The following is a 13,821-nucleotide window of genomic DNA, read 5'->3' as shown; positions in this document are numbered from 1 at the left end:
ATATTTTAAAGACCATATGTTATCTTTAGAAATATCATCATATATCATATCACAGAGTCGCCGTTAAGGATTATTTTGTTTTAATAACAATAGAAACACAGCCGTACATATTGTTATATTAGGTTAAATTAATAAAATTTGTGAGCTCCCTCGTAGACGCATTTTAAAATTGTGAGGTTGACGACAATATGTAACGAGCCAAGCTGACAATATTTGCTGGTGGTGGACTTGGATTTTTACAAATTGTATCAAAGTCAGACACCAGACGGTGTGTGAGCAAAGACGTTGCGCCCCCAAAAGAGGTGGATTGTGAGATTTCACACGAGAGAAAGAGGAGGGGAATAAAGCATTCCTTGAAACTTCTGTGTTTTAAGGCTGATGGGTATACATAAGAGGTCAAAGTGGACAATATTTACCAATGGTGGGTTTGGTGGGCTGAGTAAATAGTGTTATTAATTTATTTCGAGAACACCTATAAACTTTACTACGGTTCTTCAAATCACATGATTAATTAATGAAACGTTTTATTTCGGGAGAGTTTGAGAGAACTAAAAATGGTACACTACCAAATAGAAGTGAATAGAACAATACATGAAATAAAAATCTCGACCCCCAGCCATTGTTTTCTCATTCCACCGTCGTTTTTGACTTCAGGCTTTTCTGTGGGATTGCTACTCGCTGCAACAAATTAAAACATGTTTTGTTAGACTAATTAACGTACAATTAATGTCAAAATCAAATAGAAATACCTCTAATTACTACTCTATTATGAAATACCTCTAATCACTTATGTTTCTCGTTCTTACTCTAAAAGAAATTAATAAGTATCATTACCTGCGGGAGAAAATGTAACGTTTGCTCCCTTGGCGCTCAGCCCCAAAAAATCCTTGGCTTCTGCGGAGTTGGGTGGCAGATGGAGAAGCCCTATAGTTCACATACTCCAACAATTAAGTCACAGATTACATCAATAATGATACGACATATGAATCACGAATGAATCAATTACCGATACAATCTGTTATATTGGCCGGGGTGTGGCATACATTAGGTAGTCCAAGAGCGAGCGTAAGGTTCACTTTGAGTCCCAGGGTGGGGTCATTACGGTCCTTTATCAGCACGCAGAGACATTTCATGCTCTTTTGAACCACAAGCCTGAGGCCGCTGCAGCAGTCGGGTGTAGGCGCTTTCGCCTCGCCGCCCACGTACGGCAGGCAAGTCGCTAGCCCCACCACTTGGTCTGTGCACTCGGCTCTGTCCTGGTCTACGTTTGAGGTCACCAAGCCCAGGAAGAGCAGCGCCAGGGCGCATGACATAGCCAAATTAGTTGAAGGCGATTTGGAGGTCATAATTGCTTTGGAGGGAGCGAGCGGTGGCACTGGGAATTGGGCGGAGTGGGCGGGGAGAAGGGGCAGTGGGTTTTTATGGTGAATGGGAATTAAAGAGAGTGGGTGGTAGTGATTGGTTTAGCACTTATTGTGACCACTCGTTACCTTCATGATTATCTTATCATTCATTACTTATAACTTTAATTTTTTAAAACATACATATAATTATTAAATTATTTAGCTTCAATTCTTATCTACCTGCTATTCTTCAACAGACACACCGTCAGAATCCTGGTCTTTTCCCATTACTTGGAAGCTTACGGTTTTATGTTCTATTTTCGATGGGGTTCTTTTCACCCTTCCCCTCAGTACTACTTCACTATCAGTCACCCAAGAATATTTAATCCTGCAAGGTGGTCCTTGCTACGTGCCCGAGCTCTTTTGTGTTTGTCTCAATTTTTCTATATTTAATTCACTATTTAAAGTCAGGTTAAAAATTTAATCATATTATTACCGTTTTTTTTTATTTCCATAATATTAGGCTTTTAAGTAATCTCTTTACCGTTTTACAATTTTATATAATGTCAGAGAATAACATTTTTTATAATTTTATATAAATAAATAATATTTTAAATTTTATATTTATTTAATCTATTATCTTAAAATTTAAAATTTGTACGCTTTTCAAAGATGTATTAATACGTCTCTATTGTGTTATCATAATCTAACGCCTATATAATATAATAAATGCATTATATTAAAATTACTTGGACACGTAAGATTTATAAAAATTCGTAAAAATTAAACTAATTTATTATACAAAAACAAAAATGTTAAAAATGACTTTTAAACACGTGAATTTAGTAAGTAGAATTGTTAAAATTACAGTTTTATCTATACCCTTATAATTTACTCAGTTGTGTGTATAATAAATTATTGATTTATTTAATATTTTTTTTAATTTATATTTATTAAACACAATTAAACAAAAAAAAAAAAAAAAAAAAAAAAAAAAACTCATTAAATGTTTGCCATACAGGTAGGTTTAATTAGGTAGCCACAATATATGCGTAAGAGACCTCTCATATGTACATGTTGCAACGTGCAACAACCTTAGATGTAGTCTTGCAATTAATACGAATTTACTATTTATTTGGTTCATTTCGACTAAATTATCACAAATTTCCCATTTTGATTTTAATATATTTGATTTTTTAATTATCGGATTGAAAATAAGTAATTTTATGATAATTGATAAACGACTGCAGTAACTTATTTTTAGGTTAAAAGTTCAAATTTTCGCTGTTAGGAGTAAAATTGAATCACGAAACAAGAGAAAGAAAACCGAGCCCCCAACTTACTTCTTATCAATAAATTTGATAATTATCTGAATTTTAAAATTTTATTTTGAACTTCTTATTTTAAACACATATTTTTGTTTGGAATTAATGTTTTTTTTTTGTACGTAATAATACCGATTTATCAGACAAGTGTGTCTATGCTCATAATGTCGGTCATTCACGCCACCCTGTTTGTCCACCCGAACTGCCGGCAAGTGACTAATGTCCTACCCAAAATTAATTCCAATTTTAATAATCTACAACTATACCCTTGCCAAAATTGAAATATTTTTGTCTACAACTATAATAACTTATTATTATTATTATTATTATTTTATTTTTATTTGTTTATGAACTATCGATTATAATATATATTTTCTCGGTTATATCAATTTTACTAATTTAGACCTAGTAGTTGAAAATTAAGTTTATTTTTTCGTGAGATCCCACGTCGATTGGAGAGGAGAACGAAACATTATTTATAAGGGTGTAGAAACCTCTCCCAAATAGATACTGTGAATGTTTGATTAATCCACCACACCTAATAAGTGAATATTTGGAACAGGAGAAAGAGTACCGGTGTGGGTAATGGGTAGGGATGCACCGTTTCCTACGATCACAGAGTCCTTACCCGTGTAATTTTTAAACTGATCCAGAATAGATGGGTCGGCAGTCATATGGGCCGAAGCTCCAGTGTCCAGAAACCAATCAGCAGCATCGGGTCCAGCAATAGAACATGACGTGTTAAAGGATTCAGCAAGGTGAGCATGAGAAGAATCAGGTCGAACATACCGTTGGTTGCAGTGGTCAGCATAATGGCCCTCTTTGCAGCATATTTGGCAGTGAGGTGGTCGACGACCCTGACTTGAGTGGGTTCGTCCTCGATTAGAAGAGTGTTTTTGTGAGAATAAGAACGACCTCGCTGGTTAGTAAAGGAAGCAGGGTGGCTTCCATGGGTGCGACCACGATCAGTGGCTGTGAATGCTGTACGAGTGGTGTCAAAGGAATCAAGGGAGCGCTGGAACAACTCAAAGCTTTCAGCTTTAGAGACTAAATCTGCAAAACAGGGGATAGGCGTGAGAGCCATCTGAGCAGTAGAAAAAGCTGAAAATTCGGTGCTAAGTCCACGAAGGAACCAGTGCACTTTATCAATGTCCTCGACAGGTCTGCCAATGGCATGAAGTTGGGCATAAATTTTTTTGAAGGAACGGGCATACTTAGCAACAGGTTTGGTGCCACGTTTCATCAACTGCAAGTCATCCTTGAGTCTCAGTTCACGAGCTTTCGACTTATGGTTGAACGTAGTTTCCAACGCAAGCCAAACATCACGTGCAGTAGAGAGACCAACGACAACAGCCATAGCTTCCTCAGTGAGAGAGGAGAGCAGGAGACAGAGAAGTCGTTGATCGGCTGCTCTCCATGCCAAATATTTGGGGTTGAGTGTTGAGGAGGTTTCTAGTTCAAAGCGAGGTGGTGGAACCATAGTTCCATCGACATAGCCCAGCATGTCTTGACTCTCAAGGAGAGGGAGAAGTTGGCTTTTCCAGAGAAATAATTGGAAGAAGAAAGTTAAATGGTGATCATATGGATTAGAGTATTGAAAGGAAAAAGATGATAAGAAGATTTGGAAGCCATAGAGAAGAAAGGATCAGGGTTGTTAAACCGAAAGGGCTCTGATACCATGTGAATGTTTGATTAATCCACCACACCTAAATGGTGGTGAGAGTTCTCTTATTTATAATCATTTACAGAATACAGAAATATGATAAATTACAAATAATATGGAAATAGCGATAAAATGAAAGAATAATAAATGAATACAATATATTTGCCTTTAATAAAAGGGCAAATATGGTAACCCGTAATGTAAGGCAAATATCTAGATACGTAACGAGCCAGGTATTAGCTATTTATGTTTAATTATATATTTTTTTTAATCTTAAAAAATATTAGATAAATTGCGGCGGAAATTTTGACTTTTTTTTAATTATTATTTTTTTATTTTTAAAGAGCTACTTAGGTTGGGGAGCTGACCGAATATACTCGGGTATAAACTAGCTACTTGCCACAATTGAACTAGGGCCAGAATAATTGGGCCAAGACATGTGGCCCATTTGGTATGGATTAGGCCCGGGTCTATTTACGTTGGATATTAACCGGGTCGGCCCAGTGAGCTGTGAACAAAGGTGCCGGACGGGGGAAACATTGTTCTGTTCTGAGTGAAGCAATTTCCCGGAGCACTTTGTGTGCTCTCGTAAGTGCGGCAATTCTTCATTGTGGATTCAATTTTGAAGAACGCAGCGGTTCAGGTACTTTCATCTCTCTACTGTTTGGTTTTTGTTTGGTTGTTGAGATGACTTGGGGCAAGGGAAAGAAAATGGACTTCTAATTGACAAATTCTTAGCCCCCTTGTCGCCGGTGCAACCTCAAAATAAGCTACAAATTTGTGTTTGCATGATCATTCTTTATTAAGCCATGTAATTCAATGGGAGCTAGAACTTTGTTGTCTTTGAGACCAGCAGCTAAGATTTGCAATCTGGGAGTGGAGGTGTTTTCTTGTAAAAATATCATTTTCTGACTAAATGAATCACGATCAGGAATAATATCGTGTTCTAGAGAATGCGTCAATGTGATTATAATATTGTGTGTGCTATGCGGACAAAAATGGTTGTTCAGTGTAAATCGAAGCACAATCGAGTTTCCTTGCAGTGGCAGATTCAGCTTCGACTGGTAAATAGGCACTCGCTGCACTTTAGTTGGCTAAGGACATTATTTGTTGGAAACATCTGAGATTTTTTGTTCTGTTCTGTTTTGTTTTGTTTTTTGTTGTATCCACCAGGGATCTGAGTTTTTCTCTCCTCATCATGTTGAGAAGAACACATGAGAGTTATATATATTTATGGCAAGCTCAGTTATTTACATTTATCAATTTTCTCAGCATCAAGCTAGAATTTTTCCCTGGATCGTTACCCCCTCCCTATTACCCACATTTCATTCTTTGAACCGTTATAATATACTATTATACACGGGGTCATGCAAGTTTCTTGTTCCTTTGTTCTATTGTTCATGAATACTTTACACAGGGTGTAAAATGGAAATTTCAAGTTTATTTGTACTTGAGGTTTTCTCACATATGATATATCTTTTGTTGTTTAGGTGATTGAAGAACAATATGAGTGCAGAGGTTGAAAAGACGTCGCATATTGAACCGGGAAATGCAAATATGTCTGGAGCAACTAATTCATCTGCTGCACCAATGGGAAGCCAAAAGGTTTCCATGTTTGCAGCGAAGACTGGGTTTGTTATACCAAAAAACAAGCTTTCAGGATCTTTGGTTCCTGTCTTTCGAGTGAACAAGAAGTTGGGAGGGAATGAATCAGCTAATGGAGAAAATAGGAAACAGTCTCAAAGAAAAACAAAGTGGGGTCCTGATCTAACTCAGGATTCTGCAGTTAGAAGGGGGAGGCTCATAGCTTATCAGGTATTTGTGGAGCACTCTCTCTTTTCCTTTTCTATGTATCCATGTATCCGTGCCACGTGTTAAAGGCACAACTCAAAGTCAATAGAAAATGCGTTTGTTTTGTTTATTTTGTGGAGCTTTTGAAGTGTCACACTTCCCTATCATTGTGTATCTTGGATAAATTCCTACTCATATCTCAAGGTATGATATGGGATAAAATTCTTCTCGTATCTCAATCCTAAGCCTTTTCTCTTCTAATATTTGGGATGATGTTTTGCATTATTTGTATCATTTAGGTCAGTTATTGCTTTACCAGTAACTTAATGTTGAGATGCCAGTCAACATGGCTGGAATTAAGATCATCTGTGGATAAAAAGAGGAGATTTGTAAAATTCCTCTCTGAACACATATTTCTTTATTTTTTATTTGAATTGATATGTTATTCTTTTGAAGCCATCTTTGATCCATTTTCATACAGTTGAATATTGTCAATTTGCTACCATTGAATTTCCCCTTTTTCTTATTTGGTGCTAAAATGTTAGTCTTCTGTGTGACTGTTTCGCATGGAACATTCCAATCCAGGTGCTACTTAGTGACATAACTGCCTCTATGGTTATACATATTTTGAGCAGACTCGATTGGAACAAATCATGGAACTCCTTAAGTCTGGAACCCTGGAGGTTCCAGAGACACAAGATTCAGCAATAGAAGCTGAGAATGTTGATGATTCCCCGGGTTCCCAAGCAACTAATGAGGTAAATTCAGAGCTCGTATTACTTTCAGGGACAGTTTTTTCTCTGGATGATTTTGATGTATGCCTTAATCATAATATACAGGTCCGAAACAACGAACTTTTGGAGATTGAGAAACGTGAAGTTATTGGTATGCTTCGTTAGTGACTTATTTCTATTATGCTCTCAATTTGAGTTTCAAATGCTATCTATAGATTTTTTTTTTTTTTTATCATTATTATACAGGTGAAATACTAAAACTGAATCCAAGTTATAAGGCCCCTCCTGATTATAGGCCCTTGTTGAAAGCAGACAAGTTACTTCTCCCGGTAAGATTGGTCTCGGATTACCTTTCTTCTGTGCTTGGTAATGCCATAGAAACGAGAAACATATTAACCTCTTATTTTATTTACTCTTTCCCTTAATGATAACTATATGTTTTAAGTCTCATTCTTTTTATAACCATAGTTGGAAGGGTATCTAATTATAGCACTGTTATTCTTATTTTCACAAGTCAATCATGATCTTTTAATACCCCTATTACATGAGGATCACGATCATTCACTTGATTTATAAATAAAATCATGTTAGGAGATTGTTTATTTTCCTTCACTTAATGGAATATGTATATTGTGAATTTAGTGATGTTATTTGATGTTAAAGTTGAACATTCTACCTTCTAAGGAGGCGCCCTAGGATTTGAGCCCATGACCTATTGATTATCATTAAGGACATTTTGTAACGATGCTTAAGCTTAGCTTAGGTTTATTCTAAGAACTTATAAGTGAACAAACTGTTGGAAAAAAAAAAAAAAAAAAAAAAAAATCTAAATAATGCAAGTGCATGTGTCTCTAACAAGTGATAAGAAAGAGTATTGATAAGGATTAATTGTTGCTACCAATTTATTACTGCAACCTTCATTTGGTTCTCATAGTCGACATAGATCTCATGAAACCTGCCCACTATTGCGACTAATATTTCCTTGGCTTGGGAAGAAAGACTTTGGTTTTAAGTGGTGTTCCTAAATTTGAAATTGGATCAAGATTGTTTAGTGCTTATCCTTGTTAGTAGTAGACCAAGAGGCAGGATTCTAGCTTCTAGAGGGATCCGTTATCTTTCTTTTGGTGGTGGATTTCCTTAGGAGATTGATCTTGCAGGGGTAGGTAGGGTGCAGTTGATGGTCTTTAGCTTGGTAGGAATAGTTTACACATATTCTACTTATAGTTTGCATGTGATACTATCTTTCTTGCTTGAGCAATGAGGATTTCTTTCTTTATCTCAATCGGGTTTTGTCCTTTTTCGAGTCAATTTTTGAGCTGAAGATTAATAAAGGTCAATTTTCTGTTATTGGAGTTAATTGTGATCAAGATAGGCTGTCCAGGTGAGCTTCCTTTTTGGGTTATGAGATTGGTATTCTCCTCTAGTCATTTTTGGTGCTTCCGTGTGATCACAACCTTGTTGAAGAACAAGACCTTTAGATCTCAATTATCCAAGAATCCAAAAAGCAATAAGGAATCAATCCAAGCAAAAGTTTTGGAACCGATTATCTTGATAATCAAGATCAAGAGTAAAGAAAACTCGTTTCTAAACTCGTGATTCAAATCACTCCACAAGGTAGCCTGATCAAGACTACTCGAATAACTCGAGTATGTAAATCTAAACACAAGAAATGCAAAGAAACAAGTTCATGTTTTCCTAATACACAGGAGAGTTCTGCTCAGTCATCCATTCAGTTCCCTACATTTATTAGTTATAAGTTATTATTTCCATAACCATGTAGAATTTACCTTGCAGGTTAAAGAATATCCTGATTACAACTTTATTGGCTTAATATACGGCCCCAGTGGGGAAAATCAAAAGCGATTAGAAAAGGTAAGAAAATCATTTTAGACTAGGCTGTGAAATGTTTTGCTAAAGATTATCTCCCTTTTCTTCAACTTTAAACGTATATTTCGACTTATTAAACGTGTCAGGAAACTGGAGCCAAAATTCAAATTTGTGGTATTAAAGCTGGGACAGGTGAAAAGGTGATCCCTTTGACTCATGAAATTCATGATATGGTCTATACCAGTTATACACAGTCTGGCGTGTTATCTTGTTCTAATCTTTTATTCTTACTGCAAAATATATGAGCACCTCAGGGCTTTTTAGCTGTCAAGAATCTCTTCAGAAGTCTCTTTTACTTTTTATTTGTTCCAAAGCTCACTAGATCAACCTGTGGCTGTTTATTTTGTCTAGAAGTTAGAGTCTGTTCTGTGAGAATGGCTCTGAAGTTTGAAGGCACCTCAGGGCTTTTTTATTTTGCCGAGATTTAATTTTGTTAGATATTGTCTTGTTTGGGTTTTCCCTTCCGAGCTTCCCTTCAAGGATTTAAAACACATCCGCTAGGAAGAGGTTTCCACGCCCTTATAAAGAATGCTTAGTTCCCCTCTTCAACCGATGTGGAATCTCACAATCCATCTCTATCGGGGCCAGCGTCCTCGCTGGCACTCGTTTTCCTCTCCAATCAATGTAAGATCTCACAGTTTTACTCTTTGTGTCTCCCTGCCCCTCTTCTTCTTACAGGACGAAATTAAACCAACTGATGGACACGAAGCTCAGAGTGGTTATGAAGAGCTGTATGTTTGCATGTCAGCTGATACATTTGATAAGATCGACGCCGCAATTTCTGTTATAGAAATCCTAATCACCTCAATATTGGTTAGTCAATTTCTTTTAAGAAAATGAGATAATCTCCACGGTTCTCATCTACTTTGAGATAATTTATTCTCATTATTTATAACTCCTTGAATTCTTCCCACAGGGAAATTTGGCCACTGGTCCCACATCGTCTGATTTGGTTTCTAGGGAGGAAAGTTCTTCCACCCGAGCCGAGGGTACGGTCTCAAATGTTGGGCAAACTCCTATGCCAAACCAGGGGGTTATGCAACAAGGAGAGGTTTATGCGCCAACTTCAGCACAAGGGCAGTTTCATTATCCTAACACATGGTTGCCAAGGGGCCCTTCTCACAATTTAACGCCTGCTCCTGGATTTATTTCCCCACAAGATCTTCCATCAATTACGAACAACCCGATCCATTTGTCTCGCCCACCTACTCCAATTCCTTTCAACCCAGCTTTCCGGCCCCCCCCTGTTCATCCTCCCAGACACCAGTTTCCTGCACAAGACATGCAGCAACCTTTCATGACTCAGCCCAGTCATGTTGGTCAACCTGGGGTTCATCCTTTGACAATTCAACGGCCTTCATTGGTTCAATCTAGCGTCTCAAATCCAAACTTCACTGGCAGTGGTCCATTACCTTCAGGTCTACTCCTAAATATGCCAGGGTCATCAATTCCCTCTTCCTTGCCTCAACATGTTCCCAATAGCATTCCTTCAGGATCACTGCCTGATCGCCCTTTGGCACCTCCTAGCACAGTTTCTACTGGTTTTTCTGGACACCCTCCGCCGCAGGGTCCAAATAACATGGGACAGACGGCTCTATCATTTCCCCCACCCTTAGGACCTCGTGCAGCTCCACTGCAGGGTGTTAATTCTTCTAGCGCAGTACCTGCAAATACAGCAGTAGCCAATGTGGATGCATATGCATCTTTTCCTTCTGGACCATCCACCCCCCAGGCTCCAATTCCGTCACCCCATATAGGGCATCGCCCACCATTTTCAGTTCCTTCAGCACTATTACCTCCAACAGCACACAACCCAGCTGGTAACTTCATTGCTGGATCTGCTTTAACCCGTCCAACACCACCTACAAATACAAGTAACTTTACATTTCAACCACGGGGTCCACCAAACCCGTCTGCTCAACCAATGCTCAATTTGAACATTCAAAACTCACCAACCGTACCTTCATTGCAGCAGCCTGCATCTGGGGCGCCATCTTTCCATCCGGCTGCCCCAAATTTTCCCAGAGTTGGGAATCAACCATTTCCCGGACCCCAAACTGGTAGCCAGATTGGTAATCATCGAATTCAAGAGGTCTCAACTAGGCTTCCTGCTTTCCTTGACCCAGGTCCTCGGACACAACTGCATCAGAGAAACTTTAGGCCAAGTATGCCAATGCAAATGCCAAATTTGGTGGGCAATTTTCCTCACAGACCAGGGAACCATATGCAAATTGAACAAGGTTTCCTCATGCAAGCTACTCGACCTGATGTCCGGTTTGCTCCTCCACACTACAGTGGCAATCTGACATTTGTTTCTGGCAAGCCACCTCCCAGTTCCGGAGGGCAGCAAGTTTATGATCCGTTCTCTCCTACATCTGTGTCTGGCACTCAACAACAGGGGAGCAATCTGCCTAGATGAGAACTGTCAAACCGCATCAGTTGTTTGTAGTTCCGAGTTAGTCCAAGTGCTGCATGGACTAACTCAGCCGGGATCACCCATTGAGGCCCCAAAATGCCCACTCTAAAGGATGTAGGTGAGTGTGATGAGCATCTACTAAGCTCATCAAAGCTTGACTGTATTCATGTTCTGCTCAAAAATATGAAAAATTACTTAGAATGCATATGTGATTCAATACTTTGCTGGTGAACTGAGCAAGCTCAACTAGTGACCTCTATTTTCTAACATATAAGCTTCTGCCTCCCCCATCTTTAATTTTAATGGCCCCAGTAGGCTCTAAGATATCATGTAAGAATTATAGCTAATACCTTAAAAAACAATAAAGGAAAGGTTAAAATAACAAATATTCTTTAAACTATATAAGTTTTACTCAACACAAAAACATCTCTAAGGTCTTCAAAATCAATTCTAAACGGGTCTGAATTTTAAGATGAGCTATCACTAATTTTTAGGTAGGAGTAATGATTGTGTTCGGAAGAAAAAACGTGGGTTAATTGATTCAAATGAAATCCATTCCATTTCGGTATGGTTATGTTAGGTTGTTTGTTCATAATCATTATATATTATTGTACACAAATCCAAGGTAAACAAACCATATGTTACCTTCACCAACATGCAAGTCAATTTCAATCTCTCACAAACTGGTAAAAAATAACAGCAAATGAAGTGACACCGTCCTAACTTCGATTTATTTTATTTCTATAAATCTAATGTATAATTATGAAATAAGACGTCCTAATTTTGATTTACTTTATTAAAGAAATTATTCACTCCAATTGTTACCACATGATTATCTATTTGTACTGTATGTAATAGAACAAAATTAGGCAATATTTCACTTTCTATTTAATGATTATTATAAGGACACGTTTATTGATCTATATTGCCAATATTTAATTAAAATATTTTTATTCTTTTCAATAATTTTTTTAGAAATATTATCTATTTATTTTTTTCTTAGAAGAAATTAAAATTATTAAAAACAAAAATCAAATTCATTGAATTTTAATATTTAAAAGAGAGTATATTATCATTGACTTTTCTAATATTCAAAGAAGCCATGTTTGACATTTAGTGTCTTGTTTTTCAGTTTACTAATCTAAATTTTCCATTTAATTCATTTTAAAAAATATATTTAATTCCTTATGCTCTCATAATGTTTAATTATAGCCCCAAATATTAAGTTTTGTTATAACAAAAATTTAAATGAGTATGAAAATTTATTCTTTTAAAAAATAATAATTATACAGAAAAAAAAAAAAAAAAAAAAACGACAAATGATCGGTCTGCCAATTTTGTCCAATTCACACCTCCAGTCGTATTCTTCCCACAGCTGGCAACTCTGACTCGCCACGTGTATATATATATACCCGTTCTACCTGTTAGACGAACACGACTCTCCACAATGGTATGATATTGTCCACTTTGAGCATAAGCTCTCATGGCTTTGCTTTGGGCTTCCCAAAAGGCCTCATACCAATGGAGTTAGTATTCCTCACTTATAAACCCATGATCATTCCCTAAATTAGTCGATGTGGGACTTCCATCATCCAACACCTCCCCTCGAACAAAGTGCGCCTTCCCTTAATCGAGGCTCGACTCCTTTGGAGTCTTAGTCATTTTTGACTGCCTTCGAGGAGGGGCTTGGCTCCTTTTCTTTAGGAGTTCTTTGTTCGATATTTGAGGATTTGAGGATTTATCAATCTATTGGCACGACTAAGTTTAGGGCATGGCTCTGATACCATGTTAGACGAACACGACTCTCCACAATGGTATGATATTGTCCACTTTGAGCATAAGCTCTCATGGCTTTGCTTTGGGCTTCCCAAAAGGCCTCATACCAATGGAGTTAGTATTCCTCACTTATAAACCCATGATCATTCCCTAAATTAGTCGATGTGGGACTTCCATCATCCAACACTACCCTTCTAGCTTCCTCATCCGCCAAACCCCAAAATTTTGCTCTGTTCTGGCAGCCATGGCAACTAAACTCGCCATTTCGTGCTTTGTTTTGTTCTCCATGGCCATGATTAGCTCAGCCATGGCGGCGGAGTACTCATTCGCCAGCAACCTGAACCCCAAAGTGTTGCGGCTGAAGAAAGAGAAGCTGACCCATTTTCATTTGTATTGGCACGACGTCGTGGGCGGGAATAAGCCCACCAGCATCGCGGTGTTGCCAGGGCTCAGCAACACCACGTTGTTTGGGCTTGTGAACATGTTCGACAACCCATTGACGGTCGGCCCACACCCCAAATCCCAGCTGGTGGGTAGGTCACCAGGGCCTCTACGCCTCTGCCGCACAGACCGAGATTGGGCTTTTGATGGCCATGAACTTCGTCTTCACTTCCGGCAAGTACAATGGCAGCTCCATCGCCATCCTTGGCCATAACCCCATTCTCAACACTGTCAGAGAGATGCCGGTGGTCGGTGGAAGCGGGCGGTTCCGATTTGCGAGAGGGTATGCTCAGGCGAAAACTCAGTTTTTCAACGCTACCTCGTTGGATGCCATCGTTGAATATAATATTTATTTGCTGCATTATTGATGGGATTTTTATTTATTTCCCATGTGGGTTTGTTTGTTCTTATTTTTTAACTCAATAAACACGTTCTTCGCCCGTCA

General features: G+C 38.1%; 2 protein-coding genes and 1 pseudogene across 4 annotated transcripts; 2 read left to right on the top strand and 1 right to left on the bottom strand.

The window, feature by feature from the left end:
* Positions 1-504: 504 nt before the first annotated feature.
* Positions 505-1,480, bottom strand: LOC111795774 (non-specific lipid transfer protein GPI-anchored 14-like). Its single transcript, XM_023678351.2, has 3 exons — positions 1,007-1,480; positions 835-924; positions 505-678 (listed from the first exon to the last, which is right to left on the bottom strand). The coding sequence occupies exons 1-3, from the start codon at positions 1,344-1,346 to the stop codon at positions 563-565; spliced, it is 546 nt and encodes a 181-aa protein (XP_023534119.2). The 5' UTR covers positions 1,347-1,480; the 3' UTR covers positions 505-562.
* Positions 1,481-4,853: 3,373 nt separating this feature from the next.
* On the top strand, positions 4,854-11,447 carry LOC111795835 (uncharacterized). 3 transcript variants are annotated; one of them, XM_023678438.2, is made up of 9 exons: positions 4,854-4,974; positions 5,822-6,146; positions 6,758-6,880; positions 6,962-7,007; positions 7,103-7,185; positions 8,651-8,728; positions 8,830-8,883; positions 9,422-9,556; positions 9,660-11,447. In XM_023678438.2, exons 2-9 carry the CDS (start codon positions 5,838-5,840, stop codon positions 11,160-11,162), a joined length of 2,331 nt encoding a protein of 776 aa, XP_023534206.2. In that variant the 5' UTR covers positions 4,854-4,974; positions 5,822-5,837; the 3' UTR covers positions 11,163-11,447. The 3 variants fall into 3 exon arrangements, with proteins under 3 accessions (XP_023534206.2, XP_023534205.2, XP_023534207.2); XM_023678437.2 differs by having other exon boundaries at positions 6,758-7,007; XM_023678439.2 differs by lacking the exon at positions 4,854-4,974 and having other exon boundaries at positions 6,007-6,146; positions 6,708-6,880.
* Positions 11,448-13,129: 1,682 nt separating this feature from the next.
* Positions 13,130-13,821, top strand: LOC111795729 (dirigent protein 22 pseudogene; annotated as a pseudogene).

Source organism: Cucurbita pepo, chromosome 5 (genome assembly GCF_057944985.1).
Source record: "Cucurbita pepo subsp. pepo isolate OVF chromosome 5, ASM5794498v1, whole genome shotgun sequence".
In the NCBI taxonomy this organism is placed as follows: Eukaryota; Viridiplantae; Streptophyta; class Magnoliopsida; order Cucurbitales; family Cucurbitaceae; genus Cucurbita; species Cucurbita pepo.
This window is presented reverse-complemented; position numbering and strand designations above follow the sequence as displayed.